The sequence below is a fragment of the Python bivittatus genome, unplaced genomic scaffold, assembly GCF_059951505.1.
Source record: "Python bivittatus isolate LINGU-HERP-01145 unplaced genomic scaffold, Pbiv_v1 ctg000680_np1212, whole genome shotgun sequence".
Lineage (NCBI taxonomy): Eukaryota > Metazoa > Chordata > Lepidosauria > Squamata > Pythonidae > Python > Python bivittatus.
In genome coordinates this window covers 6,047,539-6,071,741 of record NW_028277095.1, presented here as the reverse complement: position 1 = coordinate 6,071,741, position 24,203 = coordinate 6,047,539, and the positions used below count along the sequence as shown (strand labels likewise).

Below are 24,203 nucleotides of genomic sequence, written 5' to 3'. Positions count from 1 at the left end.
AGAGGCTAGCAGATCAACGTCGATTTATAATACAAAATAAAGTATTCACAGAAGTAGAACTGGAAGAACTACAGTGGTACCTCTACTTACGAATGTAATCCGTTCCGTGACTCTGATCGCAAGTTGAGTTGGTCGCAAGTCGAAGTAAATTTTCCCATAAGGTTCAATATAATTACCGTTAATCCATTCCGGCATCCGCGGACCATGCATCAGGGGCGGAAAAACGGCCGCTGACCACGCGGCAGGGTGGAAAAAATGGCCGCGGACCACGTGTCAGGGGAGGAAAAACGGCCGCGGACCACGTGGAACGGGCGGAAAAATGGCCGCGGACCACGTGGAACGGGCGGAAAATGGCTTGTAAGTCGAGGCGAATTCGTAAGTAGAGGTAAATTTTTGGGGCCGGAGCTGATCGTATCTCGAAAATTTCGTAAGTAGGGGCGTTCGTAAGTAGAGGTACCACTGTACAAAGATCTACCCAGGGCACAGAAATCGAAGCCTTGCCAGAAGTAACTCAGATTGTAGAGGCAAACCAGGGGGAGTCGGCAGTAGAGGAAGCTAGCATAGCTATTGAATTGTTTTCATTCCCAAATCAGGCACTCTCTCCTTTACCTTCTCCTCAGAAAGAACAAAGCTAACTAAAATACAAGAGGAACTGAAACAAAGAATCTAGAACAGCAGAAAAACAACGGAATAAGGTTGTCTGCATTGAAGCTTGTTATAAAGAAATACCTAGCACAAATATTAAAAGATGCCAATACTGTAATATCAAATATAAGCACCAGCTCACTGCAGGAAACAAACCAACTGATATACAGCACAGCTGCAGTTATAACTAAATACCTTGGATGCAAAATCAACAAACAAGAAAAAAAGCCAAACAGCATACCACCAAATTGAATATCAGGTTGGAAAATAAGATCAGCATGCAAGCGAGCTAGAACAGATGAAAGAAAAGAAGCTGAAGAACAAGACCACCAAAAAATACCGGATCAAGAAATATCACAAGGAAGATCAAAGAAGCACTGGAAATAATAAAGCAGCAAATAACAGTCATAGCCAAGATGATCAGCAGATACGAAGCTCAAATTGCACACTGTAAGTAGAATCTCCAATTTCAGTTGAATTAGAAACATTTCTACCAATCCATCAATGGAGAAACTGCAATGAACCAGTCAATATCTGACAAAAAAGAAACAGTGCAGTTCTGGGTGCAGCTATGGGACAACCCAAAGAAATACTACAAGAATGCAGCTTGGATAAAGGAGGTGGATACAAATAAAAAAGAAGCTGAAATGAAAAAACTTGTAATAACAGCAGAAATGTTGGAGAAAAAGGCAAGGAAGATCACGAATTGATCAGCACCAGGTGAAGATGAACTGCATGGTTTTTGGTTGAAACATCTGACTGCTCTGCACCCACTCACTGCCAAGCAACTTAACAACATACTGCAAGGGGGTGAAATTGAAGATTGGTTAACATCTGGCAAAACTACCTGATAATGAAAGATCCAGCAAAAGGGGCGGCACCAGGCAACTACAGGCCAATTACCTGCTTGCCAACAACTTTCACATTGCTAACTGGTGTTTTAGCTGATACAGTCCAACAGCATCTAGTTGAAAACAAGCTCTTTCCACCTGAGCAGAAAAGAAACTGCCCAAATAGCAGAGGAACAAAAGATCAGCTCTTAATTGACAAGATTATTTTGGAAATCTGTAAAAGAACGAAGACCAACTTGAATTAGCTTGGATTGATTACAAGAAGGTATCTGACTCCCTGCCACATGATTGGATAATCAAGTGCCTAGAAATAACAGGAGTCAGTAGAAACATCAGAAGCTTTGTGCAAAGATCAATGGCACAATGAGAGACACAGTTGCTGGTCAATGGTGATAGACTAGGAGAGGTTAATATCAAGAGAGGAACCTTTTAAGGAGACTCACTATCACCATTACTGTTTGTCATTGCATTGATTCCACTGTCAACAATACTGAACAAGTCAGGGCATGGCTATCAAACATCAAAAACATCTGCCAGGCTATCCCACCTCCTTTACATGGGCGATCTGAAGCTGTATGGAAAAACACCATCAGAAATAGAATCACTGCTCAACACTGTCCGAATATACAGCCAAGATATTGCACTGGAGTTTGGACTGGACAAATGTGCCACCCTTACCATCAACAGGGGAAAAATAGTGAACACTGAAATCAAGATGCTCTATGGAAATAACATCAAGAGTCTGGATGAAGAAGATCACTACAAATCCTTCAAGCTGACAACATCAAGCACATTGAAGTAAAGAAGGTTAGTGGTGAATACATCATGAGTGAAGTAAATCTTAAAAGCGAAACTCAGTGGAGGAAATGCCATCAAGGCAATTCACATCTGGGCAATTCCAGTCATTATACACAGCTGGAATAATGGACTGGACTCAAGTTGAACTAAAAGCCCTGGATAGGAAGACTGGAAAAATAATGACAATGAATCCATGCAGCAATGTTGACAGACTCTACTTACCAAGGAGCATAGGTGGGCCTGAAATGTTACAAGTACACCAGACAGTTGAAGAAGAAAAAAGGGCATTGGAAGAATATCTGAAGGACAGTGAAGAAGTTGCACTGAAGCTAGTACACCATGAAGGCTTACTGAATACCAAAGAAACAAAACTGGCCTTCAAGAAAGACCAAATGGAGAATAGAAAAGAGACATAGGAAGGCAAAGTATTACATGGTCAGTACACAAACAAACTAGCAGCAAAGCAGATAACAAGACCTGGGAATGGCTGAGAGCAGGAAAGTTGAAGAAGGAGACAGAGAGGCCAATTCTGGCTGCCTGAGACCAAGCCTTAAGAACAAATGCACAGAAAGCCAGAATTAAGACAGCAACAGACAGCAAATGCTGCCTCTGCAAAGAGGAAGAAACAGTGGGCCACCTAGTCAGCTGCTGCAAGAAGATTGCACAGACTGACCACAAACAACGGCATGACAAAGTAGCAACAATGGTACACTGGAATATCTGCAAGAAATACCAGTTGCCTACAAGCAAGAACTGGTGGGACCACAAAACAGACAAAATAATAGAAAATGAAGAAGCTAAAGTACTCTGGGACTTTAGAATTCAAACAACAAGCACCTGCCACATAACACCGCAGACTTAACAGTTGTTGATAAGAAAGACAAAAAAAGTTTGGATAGTGGACGTTGCAATACCTGGAGACAGCAGAATAGAAGAGAAAGAACTGGAGAAAAATCACAAAATACAAAGATCTGCAAATAGAAATAGAACAACTGTGGCAAAAGAAAGCAAAGATAGTCCCAATAGTTATAGGCACCTTGGGTACAATCCCAAAACATCTGGAGCACGACTTGAAGACCATTGGCATTGACAAAATCACCATCAGTCCATTGCAAAAGGCAGCTTGACTTGGAACAGCTCACATCCTGCGACGATGCCTTGAACACCATCAAACAACATCTGCCTATCCCAGGTCCGTGGGAAGGACTCAATAGGTGGACAAAAATGCCAAATCCAGTCTAAACATCTGGTTGACTGTCTGAACAACAATAATAATTTAAACTTGTATGCTGCCCAATTCTCAATAACTCTGGGTGGCTCATGACAAACAATAAAACCAATAAAACATGAAAAATAAAGATAAAAGATGGCAAGTGTGATGAAATGAAGGGGTGGCACTAACCCTCACCAAAGGCCTGGCTGAAGAGCAGTCTCTGAAACAGTTATACCAAGACACAAAGACTGCATATGAACATAGACGTAGGTGCAGTGAAGCAATGCTTTCTCAGACATGGTGTTACATCTACATTTATGGCACACTGCTACTGATTTAGCGTATTACCAGTGCACCAAGAGGATCATCTAAAGAGTCATCTTTACAGTTTCCTAACGTGTTATGATTCAGGCATTGCTGAAAGTAAGGGGTTGGGGAAGAGCCAGGAAAACAATTCAGCATTTCACTAGGGGGTAGACCTAGAAATCCATCAAAAGCCAAATTACAAGGTGGGAGTCTTATGCATTAATGCTCTACCTATTCAATCCACATAAAACCATCTTGATCGCAGCTGCTCCAAACTTCTTTCAATCTATAAGTGATCTACTGAGAGACACCTATCAATGGAAAACAACTTTTTGGTGTGTGTGTGTGAGTAAAAACAGCTAATTTGACACACGCAATTTGTGTGCAGTGGACTAGCTCAGTTAAAAAACCAAGAACTCAGCCTGACAGGTTTATTCCAGAAAGCAGTAGGGGTTAGTGACCGTTTGTTTTGAGATGTCAGTTAAAGACTGGGGTGGAAACCACGGGGAAGGGCTAGGACCCATTAACAGAAGATCAACTTCCCCACACTGTTTCTCCTGGTAGGGGAGTTCTGCCTGGAAGATCTGAACAAACGTAATTTGAAGGCAACATTCTACTGGACTAAAAATATGTCATGCTACTTTCTAATTATAGTTCAGTTACAGATGAGATGAGGGTTGCAGAGTGAGGAGGAAGAGGAACACATGGATACAGAGATAGGTGCAAAATATGCTTGGGCCTTTTCTTCAGTGGCATCACTATCTAACCTGTAGTAGAAACTTAAGTTTCATCTTTTGTATGCTGTTTTCTAAGAAAGCTTTTGCAATATTTTAATTCTAAAGGTTTTCAGGGGATCTCAACAAAATCTACAGGCAACCTAAGGCCAAGGGATGCAGGAGACGCCTGCTCCTGACCGTTCTGGGCCTCTTAAGCAGCAGCTTTGGGCTGAAATGCCGGGAACGATGGCCGGCAGGAATGGTTTTGGTAACCTTATCAGATGGAACCAAGGTCAGAAGAACTCGTGCTTGGACTGTGCAGCTGCTTTGGGGGCTTTAATTCTCCTCCCTCAAGCAGGAGAGTTTACCTCAGTGAGTTCAGCACGGTGCATCTCCAGCTGGCTAGTTATTTCTTGCAGTTTTCCCTATCTCCCTTGAAAGGGGAGGGTCCTTGGTGTTGAAGGCAGTGCAGCTCTTTGGACTGTACCTCTTGCTGCCCCACAAGTTCAGCAGGCCTCCCTCCCTGTAGGGGCAAGATCTTCCCTGTTCCCAAGTTCTGTATCTTGGCTACCCCCTCAATCTGTCACTTCCTCCTTGCTTCCCTGCTTCTTCCCATCTTTTATTTACTACCCATCTTATTTGGGGCAACCCAGCAGCGCTTCTCACTTTTCCCCCTTTCCAGCTGGCCGTATTTCCCCCCCGCAGACATCTTTCAACTCTTCCTTGGTTGAAAAACAGAAGAACTAACTTTGTTAGAATGGGGATTGCAGTTAGGTGGGTGTCAGCCTTACGAGGTAGACCAGACAGGAAATACGACCAGATGAGCTAATCTTACTTTACTGTAAAGCTACATTAACAGAATCTTGCAAGCCTGAAAGTGCATCTCTCCCCGCATCTCCTTTACAGCCCAAGAAACTAGGGAGGGTCCCTTCTGAGCCTCTTGACCCACCCACATTCCTGCTGCAGGCTCAGTTGCCTTTTATCTGACCGTTCCCTTGGTTGTCTCTCTTTGGCCTGTCTCCCAAGGTCATTCCCACAAACCATTATATAGGGTCAGGCTATGCCCACAAACCCCATAACAACTGACTGGACATTTACAGAATGCCAAGCTTGGACATTCTTGATGAATACTAAGGGAGGGAGGACATCAACAATCCTGGGTTCAGATAAACAGCGAGTCAAAGTATCAGGAAACATACCAGCTGTATCATCCGATTCCTCTCCTTCTTGATCTCCTCTTTTTAAGGAGGGCCTATGCCTAAGGGAATCCTGTGGAGAGAGACGGCGAAGATATCCTTGAGAGAACAATTCGCTTTCTTCATCCTCCTCCTCATCTTCCATTTCAAAGGTGGGCTCCAGCTGAGGCATGGGCCTCTCAGAATCAGAGTCCTCAAACGGCTCATCCAGGACCTCTGTCGTTTCTGAGATCGTTTCGGTAACCACGCTGCTGTTGTGGTACTTTCGCTTACGGACCCGTCTCTTCCGGGGAATGGGCTTCTGCACGAGACAGCCAAAAGGAAAAGGGAAAGGAAAAAAAGAAGGAACAGGTGAAAAAGTCTCCACATTTTATTTGATAATTCACTGACATCTGTTTATATTTTTTAATCCACCCAATTACAGGGATCTCCTCACAATTAAAAACAGTAATAAAAGATACAGCAATACAAGGGGCAAAAAACAGGGGAAAGCCACCCTGTTTTCCAAATCGTATGTACTTGATAAGCTTATCACATATATGAAATCTGGACTCACACGTCCTTTAGTACTAGTTTCCTAGGAACTTGTAGTGTTCTTGATTCTAGACATTTACACAAACATGCAGGACAAGCAAGAGCAAGAGGGGACTGTTTCTTCTTTTCGGGAGCAAGCTTTCGCTGCGCAGAGCAGAGCAGGCGAAGCAGCAGCTGCGGCATACGTCCACGCAGGCGTAAGAGATAGGCCAAAGGAACAGAGAGGTGCAGTTCATCTTTCCAGAAGCTTAGATGGGGTTACGGCCACATTTACCTTATTTTCAAACAAGCGGCCTCTATCTGTATCCCAGGTTTGTAAAACCTCTTAGTTTCAGCAGAAAGCATGCGGGGAGGGTACAATTTATACAGTTCATTCGTAGAACAGAACTTAATTCAAAATAAGGAGCCAAGAAATACACTGACAAAAGAAATCAGGAGGAATCTGGTAGCACCTTTTCCGACTAACACATTTATTAAAAGGTATAAGCTTCTATTAGTCAGAAAAGGTGCTACCAGATTCCTCCTGATTTTTTGTCACCATAGACTATCACAGCTCTCCTCCCACAGGCTTTTGGTTTGCCTACAGCCTGAGCGTCAGAGCCATAAAAGACCCGCAGCCACAGGCAACCTCCAGCCCCCAGAAGCATGACTCCCTTCAGCAGTCAAAATGCCCAATGTTGCTATATGGGAATACAAGGCCTTTGGGAGGTGATCCTATTTCCCCCCTCTTCCAGGATTCACTAATTTGTGATACGGCATGCTGCAGCAGCCCAATCATTGTCTTAGTATGTTGTATAAAGCAAGCGAACATATTAAGCCACACAAGGCTTATCTGAATTCTACGAACCCAGCTATGCTTTCTTAACCCGGTGGTTTAGGACTTAGCATGTTGTATGAACCCAGCCAACAGGATGTATAGAGTATGTTAACAATGACTTATATTTCACTGATTTCAGTGGAACCTAAGAGCGACTAATTCCATCTTAATCTAGCCCCCTGGCTTTTCCTTGACATCTAAAATGTACAGTAGAGATGTGTAATTCACAATAGGCAAACAAGGCAATACCAGATCTTTGTGCATGCTACAAGTCTTTAGAAAAGAAAACAAAGTGATATTGGCTGCAGAGTTCAGCTTCCTGAGAACTTCTGCTTACTTTTTTTGAATATATCAAATTGCTAACCTTTACCACTTTTAAGATATACTAGAGAAGTGGCCAGGGGCTGCCAGTAGAAACACTATGATCACTTCCTGGTCCTTCTGCTCCCCTACCCCAATTAACCAACCTTTGGGGAGGAGAAATGAAAATCACCAAGAACTGTGTGCCCAAGAGCACACTGGCAGACTTATACCCAGCTCTGCTCACTGGCACTTCTTCCTGCACCGTCTCCTGAGCCCTCAAAGGGTGGGGAGGCAGAAACGCACCTTCCGTTTCAGCGCTGGCTTGGTGAGAACCGGCGGGGAACTGGAGCAGGGGCTGGCCGGCTCCTCGTCTTCGTCTTCGCTACTCTCGCTGAAATGCCTCAGCAACGCACGGTCGCCCTCGCTGTGCCGCCGGGCTATCCTGTCGCACTGCTCGGAGAGCCTGCTTTTCAGGGGCTCGAGGGCTTTCAGCTGACCTTTCCACACCTCCATGCCTTCGCTGCACCGCCTCTGGGAGATGGAGGGCTTCTCGCCCTTGCCAAACTGCCCTTGGGAGGAGACAGGCTTTTCTTCCTCTTTCCCAAAGTGCCCTCGCGGAGTCGGGGTCTTTTCCTCACATTTGCCACACTGTCCCTGGGAGGAAGCCATCTTCTCTTCACTGTCCCCAAATCTCCCTCGAGAAGCCGCTGCTGCTGCTGCCGCCGCGGCCGCGGCCGCCTTTTCTTGGCACTCGCCGCAACGGCCCCCCCTGGCCATTGCTGACTTCTCCTCCAAGATCAGCTTCGGGTCATTCTCAGTGCAGGACTCCCGCAGCTTTTTGTTCTTCCGGCTCCACCGGCCCCTGCGCGGCGTGTGGCTGTTGGCAGGAAGACCGCTCAGGGGAAGACTTTGCTTGCCAGCCCGCAGGGCATTGACGGGAGGGACCTCTGGTTTTTTTTCAGTTTCCAGCAGAAAGCAGGACTCTCGCTCTTTCCTCTCCCAGGAGACACATTTTATTACCTGGGGGGCACAAAGAGAAATTCACTGTTTTTCAGGCTTCCGTGAAAACGCTAATTCCTGAAGACCAGGGGCTTATAATCTTTTAAAAATGGGGTTAGGGAAATTGGCAACTAAAGCCATGGGAGATAGGGCAGTATCACACTGAGCAAGGTCGGAATTAAAAACCCCTCCAAGGGGTCAGCAAATAAAGTGAGCTTGAAGGAAAAAATGGAAAAGGCTTTGCTTCCATTCAGATTCCTGAAAATTTACTAGACCTCTTTTTGACATGCTGGCCGGGGAATTCTGGGAGCTGAAGTCCACACATCTTAAAGTCACTGAGACTGAGAAACACTGTGCTAGACAAACCCGTAGGTGCCATGCTATAAACTACTCCACAATTTCATACATGCATAAATGCATCACACCCTGACCTCAATGTCTCTCTCCCGTGGCTGCTGTGGGACATCGATTTCTGCTTCTTCAGGATCATCTTCTTCATCCTCCGAAACCACCGAGTTTGAGACAATGACAGGAGTCCAGCGCAGACATTCTGGATCCACGACTACAGGCCGGATGTTCAGTTTCAGCTTTGCCATATGGTCTTGGATAAGTTTCTCCCGCCTAACAATCACAAATCTGAGGAAGGAAGGAAGAATGAGTGGCTTTGGTCATATGACATCAAGTTCATGTTATAACGATGGAAATGCAGGGAGAAAAAAGGTTACTGGGACATCCAGTGGAAAGGAGACCCAAATGAGGGATGCATTACTAAGCATTTGCCACTGATGCACTGCATTAGTACAGGTAGTCCTCGCTTAATGATCATTCATTTAGCGACTGTTCAAAGTTACAACGGTGCTGAAAAAAGTGACTTGCAACCAATCTTCATACTTATGACGGTCACAGCATCCCCGCAGTAATGTGATTACAATTTGAGTGCTTGGCAACCATCACCCATTTACAATGGTCACAGCGTCCCGCGGTCACATTGCCATTTGCGACCTTCCCAGCCAGCTTCCGACAAGCAAAGTCAATGGAGAAGCCGGCAGGAGGTTGCAAGTCACAGTCACGTGATGTCTCGCTTAACGACCGTGGGTGATTTGCTTAACAATCACAACTGGAACTGCTAGAACTGTTGTCACTAAGCAGGGGTGGTCACGAGATGTTTCGCTTAACAACCGCTTCACTTAGCAACAGTTACTGGTCCCAACTAGGGTCGTTAAGCGAGGACTACCTGTAGCTCCCCACCATAAAAACTGCCTTAAAAATGTCACAGAGACTCTTGATGTGGAATCTAGCCTACATTGGTTGGGCTCGTAAAACGCACTAAGCCATACTGTGTGGGATTGGAACAATGTAGGACCTTGTCTACTCTGGTACGTACATTAAGGCTTATGGTTGAGAGTGCTGTGTGAACCCAAGCAATTGCGATTCATACATTAAGACTTATGGCCCACTGGAATAATCTAAATTCCTGAAACAAGAAATTTAATATCCTCAGTCCCCCAAGCTTGAGGAACTCTTGTATGCTAATACTTAATAAGCAACTGAAGTTTTAACAATTTATCTCTAAAATTTACCAAAAAACAGTATCTGCCAGGAAAATTACTGTACTGCATTAAGAGACTGCATGAAAACAGTATGTGGTAGGGTTCTGTGCATTTTTGTTTTAAAGGACAACATAAAGATATTAAAGTAAAACATACATACAGAAACTGCAAGAATGGCCAGGGATACAAAATTCACCTTCTTAAAAATCTCAACATTTTCAATAAAAGAAAAGGCAAGATTCTGGCTCTTATGCTGTAGAAATGCTTATTTTCTGGTTCTTGAAGATAGGAGCACCAAGTTCTCTCTGGCTACATCCCACTTTCATTCAGGAGTTCAAGACAGCATATGGTGGAGATTGTGGTTCTCTGCTCTTTCCTGTAACTAGCAGTGCTTAAATTATGCCGTTTGGGAGGATCAAGCTTTCCACTTTGCAGAATTAAACTTTTTTTTTTATTGCCTGGGTATAAGACGTAACTTTGCAGGTTGCTTAGCCTCCACAATGAGAACATGTAACAGTCTCTCGAATAGTAAATGTCTGCTTTCGTGGAGCCTGTGCTCTTTGCCCCATGTGCCAGAGCTGGTCTACTAGTCAGCATAAGGAAGCCATCAGCTGTGTAGGACTTGCCATCTCTTTCCTGGGACACAGCTCTGTATGGTTCCCTCTTCCCCATGCTGTCTGATCACCAAGTGATCCTCCACCACCCCAAAGGCTCACTCCTTAACGCTACAGAACTGCCTTCCTGCACTTCACCCTGCTCAACCTCTGTCAGCCTGACGTGAGACAGTTCCACCAAGAGAACTCCTGATCGCTGCCACACGTGCCCACATTCTGTACCCAGGCAATCAAATTCTCCACCTAAGAGGGCAGACATCTCTCTCAAACGGCAAACACTGGGTAATGCTGCCACTGGCATTACTTTGCATAATTCTTCTGCTTCTACTAGCTACCGGAGAAGGAAACATCTGTCCCACTTTATACAGTTTATTATCCACTTCCCCAATGGCGTTTATGCCGTTTATTATCCACTTCCCCAATGGAAGGAATCAGTAACTAACTACTGATGTTGTTAATTAGGTTTCAATTAATGTACCTTGATACTACTCTGAAGCTGCCTCAAAAGCACACATATCTAGACAAGGCAGGATATACATTATCATTGTTTAGTTTGTTAATTTATACCCTGCTTTTCATTCGGAAATACAAGTTGGCACACTTAGTGCCCCCTCCTCCATTCTCCCTCCCCCCAAACAACAATCCTGTGAGTCAGGTTGGACTGAGAAAGTATGACTGGCCCAAAGCCACCCAGGGAGCTTCTATGGCTGAGGGGGGCAGAATCTGGGCTTCCTTGCCCCTAGCCCAGCACCTCCACCACCAGACCAGACTGGCTGTTAGGCTGAGGGGGAGGGACTGCCCCAAAGTTTCCCAAAGAGCTCTCCTAGCAGACCAAGAGCCTAGGCCTCTCCACTCCTAGTCCAACCCCTCAGTCACTGCACTGGGTCTCTCAATTCACCCAATTTCTGAGATTTCAACAAACTCTTGAGGGTAATCTCCACAGCACAAGGGCTAGAAACTTGGATTTTTTTAAAAAAAATGCTTGAGTTTTTCAGGATTTCTGTATCCACAATATCAGCTCTGAACATAATCCTGCCATTTTCTGAGGCCACCCGATGCTGTGAGAGAAGGAACCAGGCTGTGATGCTCACTGATCGTTACGGAAATCAAGCATGCGGAGGTGATGCAGAGTCGAGGTGATGTCCTGGGGGCAGATGCCGGTCAGTTTGCTCAACTTCTTGATGCTGATCTGCTTGTCGTTTTGGTTATAAAGGCACTCCAAGATTACGCTTTTCCAGTACGCCATGTAGGAGAGACGACCCAAATCAGACAATGGCTTCTCTGGGGATCCTGCCTGGCCTTCACGCTTTGATAGGAGATAACCTAAGAGAAAGCAGAAAGCGCTCAGGACTAGGTTTGGTATGTCCACCAACACTCTCCTGGTTTTACCCAGAGTTGGGAGCACCTCAGGGCCCCTAGAGGACTGCTAGTGACCTCTCTGTTGGGAAAAAACACGAAACTATCTCATTGTGATGGCCAACCACCTGCTACTCTGGTCCTTATGAGCATCAACATCATTCCTATTGCCACCTTGAGCTCCTGTGCAAACGGCAGGATAAAACTCTAACAAACAGAAATAAATGCAAACTTCCCCGCTGCTCCATCAAGAAAGGCAGCCAGACCCGAAGAGGGATCTTCATGAATAATGGCTGGTATTTTTCAGAAGATGGACAAAAATGCAGAACCATAGCGATACAGACACCCTTTAACCAAAATCTCAATTTCCAAGGAAGGCCATTCTTCCAAGCCACAGAGAGGGGTTTGGCACCCATTCTACTGAAGCAAATGCTGGAGAATGATGTCCAGGTGGGTTATAAGGACAGAACGCATTTCTGCATCTGAGCTGTGTTCACAGCCACTAGGGGGCAGCTGTTTCCCATTCTGATTAGCGGCCTACCACCAAAACGCAGCCTGGCTGAATAGCAGAAATCCGGGCTCCCTCTTTTCCAGTACATTCCATTCCCCGAGACGATGGTCGCGCTTAACTTTTAATATGCTACTCCGTGATCACTTTTTGCCCCCTTTAGTCTTTCTTCTTAAAATTCTGTAGTACATCTGTAAGCCTCGAGATCTCTCTCTCTTTCTCAATGCCTCTCTTTTGTAGGCGCTGACCAGCTGAGCGAAAGCAATATTCTCTGTAAAGAGCTAGTAGAAGGGAAAGCTTTCCTGGACCTGTTTCTAAAAGCTGATACTCCAGAGCAGGGTTTCTCAACCGTGGCCCCTTGAAGAGGTGTGGACTTCAATGCCCAGAATTCCCCAGCCAGCCATTTTCATCTGCATTTTGCTCGCGTTATTTCTTCAGGGCAACCAATGGCGTGGCCTGCACGCCACCAAAGCGTTATGTCGTGGTGACTGTGCTAATCTTTAACCTGTTGCAAAAAACATATTTGTCAAATCGCCTTAGGGTGAGCTCCCTGGGTTAATTCAGAAGGCAAGCTGCAGGGTTTATATGATTAAGGGCCAGGGGCTGCTTTTTCAAGTCCCGAAGGGCAGCTTCCTGTCTAGAATATTACTGCGGTCAAACTCTCAATGTATGAAATATAAGCGACTGTCACTAGATGCAAGCATACCCACACACACACAGAAAAGGGGGGGCAGCTGCTTGATTTTTCTGGCTATATTGGTAGGGTCAAGGCCTCACAAAGAATTGGTGAGCAACTAGAATGACTCTTCTCCTTCAAGTCAGGGGCCCATCATTCATTACGCACTCCGGCTTTATAAAAATTAAACCCCGGCTGCTGCCTCCCGTCTCGAGGTCAGCGTTCCAGAGTTAACACAGAGAAGCTCTCATAATTGAGAGGGTTTTTCTCCCCAGCCTTCAACCCACACTTCACCTTGAGCAAACTGATAATAAAGTCAGTTCAGAGACTTGTTGGAAGACATGGGATCATGAGTGACCAGCAAGCTTTCCAGCAGACTAGGCAGCAACAGGACGGTAAACAAGCCATTACTTAAAGAATGTGAAAAGAACTGGAACTCCAGCTAGAAGTCGTATCAGTTCATTTCAGATAATGAGCATGGAAATGTCAACATCCCTTTAGGGCGCATAATGTGGGGCTCACTTTTCACTGCATAGGAAGCTGTCTGCACAAATGAGCATCTTCTCATTTAAAGATGGAAACGTTTAGTAAACAGGTACTTGGCTTGGCTTTGAAAACGGGACTTCTCTTCCTCTCCAGAAAGCACTGCCTTTATATTTCCTGTCACTGCCACCAAGGTCAGACAAGGTACTTTTGCTGTCTAACTGGATTTGGCTACTAATGGGCTTCCAGGCACAATCCAAGATGCCTCTTTTTTTTAATCTTAAAAACTAAAAAGTCCACCTGCATCAGATTTTCTGGTCTCTGAGGCCAACTGAAAAGGGTGACCAGCACGCTTTTCCTTTATCAAAGTCTATAATGCCAAAGCCTCTGCTCAAGCAGTATGTGAGCTTTCAAACATTTATTTCTCCTGTGCTCAGCAGTAGTTTATGACTCTAAATCCACCTCTTCGCTCTACCGGCGATGGTTTCAAGGCAGAACTACACAATTTCACCGATTCTTCCTTCACAAGCTGGATTAATCCAAAGCCTTGGGACAAATCAAAGGCTATGGAATATTAGCCATCAAAACGTTTTGTCTGTGCCAGTTCAACATGAACCCTGTTTTCCTTACACCACATCCATCCGACTGGTTCACAATCGCCTTGTGTTCTGTGTCTGCCAGACATCTTGCTTTCCCAATCCTTGTTCCACAAGAACTCCAACTATTTCTAGAGGCTGTTTATGTAACAAACAAATGTAAGGGCAGGACATGCCTTCCTATCTTGTAATTTCTACTCATGCTCCAAACACCTCATCAGCCCCCTGCTGAACATCTGATTTGGTCACCAAATTAAGAGTTTGAGATCTGTTTGCAAATAATAACCATAAGGCATACTTATTTCTAGGCATCCAGCTCACTGAAATGAACAGAAAACTTTCTCCCACATGCGGCTTTATCAAGGAATCCTGGCAGGCAAGGGGAAAGGACTCGCTCTGTGGTAAGAATGTGGTATGGAAAGGCCTGCCTCGTCTTGCTTACAATTAGGCCTATTGTTTGTTTGCTTGTTTGTTTGTTTACCCTGTATTAGTCTCATCATTTTTAAAACACCAAGTTCAGCAGAGATCAGCAGTCGGTTATGACAATACCGAAACTGAGAAGCATTTTACTTCAACAATAAATGTTCAATATAATGTGAAAATTCAATCTTTTTCATTAACAAGTTCAAGCTTCTATATTATCATCTATTTGAACAGAAATTTTAATTTCCATCTTCATTAACAGCTTTTAATGTTATCGTTTTCCAGTTGAACTGTTCTGATCATATAACAGGATTTAAATCTTTTACTGTTGATCGGTAGGCTGGGACTAGTACTCAATCACAGGGCGTCTCCAACCAGCCACTGGACTCCCCTCATACTCTCTTCAGCAGCCCCCATGGCTGATGTTCCTTCTTTCCGTGTCCCCACCAGATGGCCAGTAGGAATTGCAGAATGGCTGCCAGGCTCTGCTCTGCTCTCTCATCATCTCTGCTTTTTATGGCAAGGGGAAAACATTAAAAAAAGAGGCACCCAACTGCTGAGAGCAACAAGGGAAGAAGCTTGGAGGTAGGAGTTCCCACCAGCGGGAAGCTGTCCACTCCCAGCTCCAGAGGAAATGCCACAAAACTGTCTTTACATCATTTCCTCTCACACAAGAATGTCCCAACCTGCACCCAAGCCCCACAATATTGTGGGAACATTTAGGGAGTCCTGCCAATCTTAGACCAACACAGCCTCCCCATGTGGAAGGGGCACAACTGGACCTAAACAGAGATGTGACAGCACCATCACTATTACATAAATATGATACAAATTAGCAACTGTTTACCAAAATGCATGTTTGGATAAAAATGGGACTCAGATCCAGAGCAGGAAGATTGTTAAATGTTTGCTGAATGGAAGTGCAACAGGAGAAAAAAAGGAAGGCAGTGATGTAAGACGCATGCAATAAAGAAAACATTTGCTTTTGCAGAAATCAGTAGGGGGAAAAAAAGGCTTTCTAGAATTCCAAAACAGAGCCAGTTCAGATAAATAACTCTCCTGAAGTCATATTGAGCCAAATCACATTGCAGGAGAATTGCACAGCTCCATAAATTGTAAAACAAAATTTAGAAGGAAAAAAAAAACAGAAAAACAAGAAGGGGCTTACTAAAGTCAATGAGGAATCTGCCGTAGCCCTTGCGTTGGTACTGGGGAAGAATCATTATGCAGGAAACGTTGTATTTCTGCTGGCAGTGCTTCTCCTAGTAACAGAGAGAGAAAGAGGAAAAAAATAATCCAGTCATTAAAAGCATGGGTTTGTGACACGGAAGAGAAGTTCTTTGGGACAATAATTAATACAGAGGGAATATTCCAGCCAAAGACACAGCAGTAATTCCATTGGGAAGTCAAAGAAAATCAGGTGAAAAACACGTCTCCAATGGAAGAACAACAGCAAGCCTCTAATTATTCGGGAAGAAGGAGGGGGAAAAAAAAAGATGACTAAATATGGTTTGGTCACTGAAATACCTAGTCCAGCAATGTTTATTCCAAGTGACTGTGGCTCGGTGGGGTCTGTCACTAAGGGTCTTCCCACTCCCGCTTTCTGGAACTTTCTAAAATGGAAATAGAAACGTGCCCTACTTAAGAAGGGGGGGGGGAGAAAAACTGGGAAATGTTTATTGTTTGGATTCTATGAAATACCCAAGGATAATTATTCCCAGAAAAATACCTTGTTCAGTAGATGGGGCTATCTCAAGCTATGGAGCAGATAAATGGGGATATTAAGAAGTGGATGAAAATACCCAGGAGACTGTGGAGAAGAATAAACGTAATGAAAATGAGGGGCGGTCACGTTGATTTGGCTCAAGTGCCAAGCAGCTCTCGCTCAAAACAATGGCTCATGTCTGATAACAGAAGCTCCAATTAAAAAAAAAAACTGTATCGATGGGTTAACTTTTGTTAATATAGGGGAATGAAAACTAGACTGAACGTGCACCATTATGGGCCCAATGGGAGAGCTATTATTTGACACCCTTGAAATCCTGAGAAGAGCTTGGTTTCAGTTACAGTAAGAATTTTGAGGTATTTATATTTCTTAAGTCAAACTAAATATATTTAGGCATCATTATGTAGAAAACAAACTTGATCTTAGATCTCATGAGAAGTTGACAATATGGAATAACCTTTAATTTAAAAATGGCGTGGGGGGGAAACCTTTTTTGGATTAATCAATCAGTAATTAACTACTGATCAGTTAATCAGTTAATTACTACTGATACTTTAAAGACTTCTGAAAGATTACAAAAGGAATGTATTTTACCAAAAACAACCAAATGACAATATATATATTATTAAAATATCTTTCAGAGTTTTTCTTTGGTCGAAATGCCGTAGCAGATTCTAAAACTCCAATAAGGCTGAATGAGAAAAAGATTTTATGGAGACTAAACCAACAGTCCAATATTATCAACCATTTAGAGGCAACTACTATTCTTACACTGTATGCACAATTTTATTAATTTTTTTCTTCCTTTTCCTATTCTATATTCATTTTTTTATATTTACAGTAGTAGTTAATATGTTTAATAGTATTAATACTAGTTAATAGGATTATTATGTAAAAAAACAAGATGCCATAGTGAATGGGGCAGTAATATCAATTGGACAGAATGGTGTCAACTTTATGAGTGAGGTCAAGACATGCTATTTTCACCTGTTTGAGGGAAAATATTTTGTTTTCATTAATGTAAACCCATTTAACCTAGCATGACAAGAACCTGTTATTGCTATATGATGGTAGTACAGGAAGCTGAGTTGCTTGCTGGTTTGTTTCTTGGTGTAATCCAGCGTTCTGGTTATAACCTGTAAAGCCCTATCTGGCTTGGGCCTGGTTATCTTCCAGGTTGTTTTCTCCCCAGAGAATCTCTCTGTCCAAGACAGAAATTAAAAGTCTGTACCCACCAAGACATGCAGCAGGGGGATTCCAGAGGTGAGCACTCTTTTTGAGGGCTCACTCCTTGTGGAGTAGCTTACCCCTGGGATGAGGGCATTTCAGAAATTAGTAAAGACCTGGTTGTTCCACAGAGATATAGGGGGACTGAGAAGTATTATTCCAACCCTGGGATGAGTGATGAATGCTTCGGTAGTCTACTGCGTATTTTTAATCTAATTGTGATATGTATGCTTAATGATTATTTAGTTATGCACCACAATATTAGTGTTATCACAGACTTGTAAGCCACTTAGATTCACTTGACTGAAGTGGCATAGAAGTACCTGTATAAACAAACAAATATACTCTACAGCTTTCATCAGTTTTCATGTAGTCATAAGAGGAGGAAACCAAGCTGCTGAATTCTGAAATTCAGAAGAGTCTTGGGATCCCCTTTTAGGGTCTGGATGGGGAAGAACAGGTTCAGGTTCAACTCTAGCAAGACTAAGTAGCTTTGGGTTCAGAGATCAGTTCTGTCCATGGATTTTCTATTTTCAGTTCTGAAGTAGGAACTGGTGCACAGAAATTGTGTACTTCCCCAGATGGAACTGATGCACAATTTGGGGTCCTCCCGGACCTACTGCTGTTGCTGGAAGAGCATATGGTAGCTATGGCTGGGAGAGCTTGTGTACCAGATGAATCCTTTTCTAGATCAACACACCCTTCACAGGGTCACTCATTCATTGCACCTCCCACTTGGACTACCACAATGTGATATATACGGGGCTGCCTCATGTAGACTTAGAAACTATAGCTAGTCCAGAATGAAACTATGTGAGTAGTACACCCACATATCACCTCTACTTGGCAGGCTGCACTGATTACCAATTGGTTTTGGGGTCCAATTCAAGGTCCTGGTTGTCTTCTATAAAGCCCTTCAAGGATTAGGCCTCAGTGTTTATGGGAATGCTGGCCTCCAATTATGCCAGCCTGTCCTATACGATTTGGCATGGTGGGCACACCCCAGGCCCATCTATAAAATAATGTCATCTTGTGGGACCCTGGAGGTGTCCTTTCCCTGTTGTTGCTTCTACCCTCTGGAGTAGCATTTCTCCCCAAGGCCCATTTGAAACCCTCCCCAGGTCTACCTGCCCCAGCTAACCTCTAGGAAAACAGTGTTTCTAGGGCAATTTGTGAACCATTTGAACGGTTGCTATTTGAATGTTTGTGTATTTCCTGAAGTGCTATTATTGTACTTTGCCCTGCATCGATTCTGATGTCCTGTTTTCTTTAATGAAGTTCTTAACCTACTGAACACTGCCTTGAGCCATTTCAATTAGTCAGCCCTATAAATGAAATAAATACGCAAATCTCCATCACACACATTCCTCCCTGTCTTTAAAGGAGGACTTCAGAGTAAACATTTAAAATCTGCAGAGCCTCCAAAGAAACAGAGGATTTAGACAGAACCCTTAAGACAGAACCAAAATCCAGCGTGCATATCCCATTTTGTAGGTAGACTAGCGAAACTACAGATTCAGATGGTATGATTTTCTCCCCTGAACATTTCTTCTCCAAGCAAAACAGCTTCGGCATGGAAGGATGGAGGCTGGGGGAGTGGGGAGGAGGGAAAAGAATGCAAAGGCAAGCCCTTAAATCTTTATGCCTGGACCCCTGTCTATGCACGAGGAATACGAAAGCCACGTTCGGTCTCAACTGCATCTTTTCCAGAGTGCAAACAAAAGCTTTGAAATGAGATCAGCATCTGATTTGAGGAGCAGCGAGCTCGGTGGTGCTAACAATGAATGTTTACTTCACCAACTAGCTGTACTCTTCACTACCCAAGGGATGAGGAAGTAATTTAAAACCTTCTCCCCTCAGAACTGCTAAGCTGGAATTCACGCTCCTTGGAGGATACACTCAGTTCGACAGGATGAAGAGAAAGCCAGCCATGTTAACTGCTTCAGTTCCCTGGATTTGTCTAGACATAGTTTTAAAAGGGGTATTGAAAATTGCACCCACTGCTTCAGAAGTCCCTTATGTAGTTAAAATCCAGCAGAGTTTTGGAAGAATTACTGCAGAACCACTTCGAACTGGCTTTTGAGTTCACCCAGTTAAACTGAAAACACCAGCCCAATTATAGCCACTAGAATGCACTTCAGACTAATTTCAAAGGTAATTTCCAGAGATACAGATTCAGGACAGGCGGCTTAGTACAACAAAGAACTATAGTATGGAAAACTGACAGGAAGAAAAAGGCAGAGATAGGGAAAGAACATTTAATTATCTTCTTGCACACATCAGATCTTGTCATGCCACAGTTCCAGAAGTGGTGCAAGGGGAAAAATGTGTGGGATTTGACACTACATTATCATTTACTACATTTTTAAAAATAATTCTTTAAATTTAAATTTACAAATTTACTACATTTACTATCCTAATGAATAGCAAAAATACAAGGATATAAAAATGGTTATACGTGCTTAAATGTGCAGATAAGGAAATGCCTTTTAATATACACAGCTTGCCTAATTTACATGGATTTCCAAATTCCACTTTCCTTCCCATAGATTTTACAGCAGTTTTTATGGTACAGAAGCAGCACAGGTCTAGCTTTATTTCCTTCTGTTGAGCGATCAGAAAAGAGCCACTGCCCAGCACTGCAAAACGAAACTAAAGCCTCAGCTCAATTCTTGGTGACGTGCAAGAACACACGCATGCAGGTTTCCTGCAAGGATCCCTGCAAATCAAAACCCAGGTTTCATCTCTGCATCCTCACCTTGGAGAAGTAGCCAACGAGGTGGCAACCCTTCACATCATTTTGCGTCAGCACATAAAAAAGAAATGGCTCCACATCATAATAGAGTGTCTTATGGTCCAGGAAGAGTTTTGCCAATAGACATAAGTTCTGGCAGTAAATAGTACTGACATTGCCATCCACCTTAAAAGAAAAGTAGATTAATTCACTGTATCCTCACCAGGAAACCACATGAAATACTATACCACACCCTGGCCACCAAAGCCAAATAATATTAGAGCAAACAACAGGGGCAACATCCATTTTTGCAAGCATTAAGAAAAAGAGAGCAATTGGAAAACATCACTACTCTGACCTTTGGCCCCAAAGGCAGCCCATGTTCCTAAGACTATCAACCACTTAGATTCATTTATATGGCCAAGAATTTATAACCTTATTTAAAGAGTCACTAACATGCTACACCTAAATCATGAAACAGAACTCTTTTTGGAAATGGTATTTAAAAAGCCCATTTAGAAGGCAGAAGTTTACAGCAGAGAAGCAACAGCATGTGGGCATTAACCAATTCCTCGCCCACTGTTTCCTCACTAAAAATTGCTGACTGCCCAGGAGTCCACAAACAACACACCCAGAGACTATTCAAACGGTATTTCTGTGTTCTGGAGCCTGTTCCTACTCCTTGCATCAGAACTTGCTCTGAAAAATTCATTGTGGACTACACTGCATGTTTCACCTTTTATTAAGGCAATCAAACAACAGTTAAGAACAGCTGAAATTTACCTCGAAAACTGAAACATTACTCTTTCTGTAAATTTCATTGGCTGGGGGATGAAACCATCCACATTTCTTCATGTGCTGCTGGAGAATAGTTCTGCTTTTCATATATTTGAGACAGAATTCACAAATATACAACTTGGGCAACCTGCAAAATATGAAGTAGTTATACCCACTCAGGGTTAAAGAAAAAAGCCACTTTAAAAGAGCAAAATGATATAATCCCTCCAGTTCTCACCCTTACAACAAATTCCCTTAAGTGAATATCCGCTGGACGGTACTGAACCAAAAAGACACAAGAGCAGGTGAAGACATGCAAAGGCCTAAGCAAAAGACTGCTCGGGATGACTTCATAATATACCCAAGGCTGTCCACGATCAGTAGGAAGCAGAACTAGATAAAGTAGGAAATGTATTTTCAAAGTACAAAAGTTAGCAGCACAAAAGGGCTACAGGAAAATAACCAGAGGCTCAATATTGGATACCTCCAAACCTTACTAATTTAACTGCACACCAACCGCCACAATCAAATATGTATACTTCTTTACCCTCTCATATAAAAGCCCCTACTAAAAGTATTCAAAGCCCTAGATCTTTGAAAAATCTAGGAAACAGATTATTGTAAAATAAGCAAACATCTATTCTTTACTTTACTCTCCAACATGTTATCTGCATCTTTATTTATTAAGCTTATTACACTGCTGACACCTTTCTCCAACTGACATGCCACCCTAAAGGGGAGGGTGAGAACTTAAAAGATGAGCATATCAGGATAAATCTGTAATAACAGCTGCTTCATTTCCAGCAATTGCAAAAGGTTCCACTGAGCAATACATGGTACATCACAAAATGGGCTTTGTACCTGGAATATTCTTGCGGGTATGGAGAAGAATACCAGGTGTGGATTTCATATTTTCCAAACTCAATGACTGACGGGCAACGGACTTGGGGGTCAGGTGCTCCCGTCACTCCTACTTTCTGTAAAAGAAACAAACAAATAATCTTAACCCACTCAATATCATTCCGCAGGTCTGGGAGCATAGCAAAAAAGCAGAAGGTTTATGTGAACAGCAATTTCCACTAATGCTCAAAAATGGAGAAAGTAAAAAATTACGTGTGCTAGGAAAAAGTTTATCCCGGTCATACTTAATATTTCTAGAGATGTTTACTACTATAATGACCCAGACTAACAATGATCATAAAGCAACTGATATTCCCTTTACCAGTCTAAGGAAGTAAATGCCCTGGAATAAAGTGAAGAGGAAAAAGTGTATAGCAAGAGCTTCTATAATAAACAGCATAAACCTGAGAGGGAACTGCCATAATGTACTGAATGCAATTTAAGAGCCATCAGATGGGTTCAAGTCTCTAAGGGAAAAGTTATAACTTCTTTATTCACAATTACAAATATGAAAAAAATCAGCATTATCAATTTATATAGATACAACTTTTAAACAAGGACAAAAGAAAACAGTTTTTTAAATATATCTATCTCTACACACACTATTTGTGACAGTAAAAACAACATTAGAACTCCAGAATCTCACAAGCACCTGCAAGGAAGGGAAGCCGCTTCATTTGGAAAAGAAAAAGGCTTTTCTGCAGGAAGAATCATGGCCATAAAATCTTAAGCACTCTGGGGTCATCTATCTGCCTTTCAAGTAATCAACATAATTTTGGCCTTAATGGTTACTTATAGTTTTACTTATTGTAAAACAGAGGATTCCCTTCTTTCTCCTCTCTACCTACCCCTTCTCTCCCATCGAGATGTTCTCAAGAGATGGTTGTATCTTGCAAATTGCCCTTACATGCAGAGGGAGAAAAGTGAAGAGAAAATGCCAATCAGGCTCCTCTAATCCTTTCCTGTTTAGTTTCTACCATGCACTGAGAACTTTAAACAATAAAGACTATAAATGTTTTACAGCTTTTCCTAGTGACAGGGGTTTTTTTCCCTCTTATTACTCCAGCTGCTTCTGAGATACCAAGGTGTCTTCCTACTTAGCACTGTGTATTCACATCTGAGCTCCAAGTGTAGCACTTCATGCCAAAAGTATTCTTAATCCACAGAGGTTTTCAGATGTCCAGTTCTTGCACCCTAAAAACACTGCACCTGAAGCCAGAAGCTCCAGCCTTTGCACACACTCACTTTTTTTTCAGGGTAGGAAGCCTGTGCAGAGGGTTCCTCAGTAGGGACTAATTAGTTCAGCTTAGGCAGAGCTGAAACTCATAAAGCCATTTCTTGTTTCTTACTTTTTTTCTCTATGTTCCCTTTTCTTTCTAAGGAATTACAGGAGCACTTTGAAACATTCAAATAAAAGAATAAGGGTTGGGTCTACACATTTTCGCCACCCTCATGCCCTGAACCAAACCACAATGACATGCCAAATCATTGTTTAGCATTTTAACCAGGAAAACAACCCTTCGGTGTTCATATAATCCCTCTACTGTTCTTATTTCAGTTCCATGAATTATTTTCATAGCCACAGTTACTATGTCCCCAAAGGTTTAAGACTGCCCTTCAACCCAGGATTCAATCATCCTTTAAGCTAGAGTGTGCAAGGCTCATTTAGAAGACTATTAAAGGCAAATATTTTAGGGCTTAGATTATTACTGCACTGGAGCTGATCTCCATCCAAATGATAATTTGGTGGTGTAAGAAATAGTTCTATAATGTTTAAAAATACCTATAAACTGCTCCCTTTCTTTTGCTAGATCTTATAAAACCTACGTTTAGTAGATCAACAGTGAACAATGTGCTAATTTGTTCCCTCTTCCCTCACTCCCTAATTTCCTATCCAAATTTGTAGTCCAAGATTAAAGTAAATTTCCTGGGTTGGATGTGGCAGGATGCTGGTTAATAAGTCCAGAAATCCTCCATTATAAAGCAGGAGTGAAGAGACCACAACATTCAGCTTAAGTCTAGGAAGCACTGGTTTATTAAACTGAGATTGTTTTCTTCAGAACCTAGCACGAGTCTTTGAAATAAATGGCCTTGATAAGACAATTATAATCCATACACCCTCTAATAGAATAATATGGAAGAGCTTCTCCAATAACTGGTTAAGATACTAGTGCATTTCTAATTCAGTTTCACAATTTAATAGAACTTAATGTCACATTATGTAACTTAACTATGGATTGTATTTTCTCTCCTAA

General features: G+C 42.8%; 1 protein-coding gene across 1 annotated transcript in view; it reads right to left on the bottom strand.

The window, feature by feature from the left end:
* The window catches only part of KAT6A (lysine acetyltransferase 6A), a 65,865-nt gene that overhangs the window by 6,062 nt on the left and 35,600 nt on the right, over positions 1–24,203 (bottom strand). Inside the window, exons 9-16 of the mRNA XM_088152146.1 lie at positions 21,910–22,025; positions 21,055–21,196; positions 20,296–20,457; positions 15,753–15,846; positions 11,634–11,865; positions 8,810–9,014; positions 7,683–8,399; positions 5,729–6,026 (exon numbers count right to left, since the gene is read on the bottom strand). Of these exons, the coding sequence (XP_088008272.1) occupies positions 5,729–6,026; positions 7,683–8,399; positions 8,810–9,014; positions 11,634–11,865; positions 15,753–15,846; positions 20,296–20,457; positions 21,055–21,196; positions 21,910–22,025 (1,966 nt within the window). The remainder of the gene's footprint in view (positions 1–5,728; positions 6,027–7,682; positions 8,400–8,809; positions 9,015–11,633; positions 11,866–15,752; positions 15,847–20,295; positions 20,458–21,054; positions 21,197–21,909; positions 22,026–24,203) is intronic.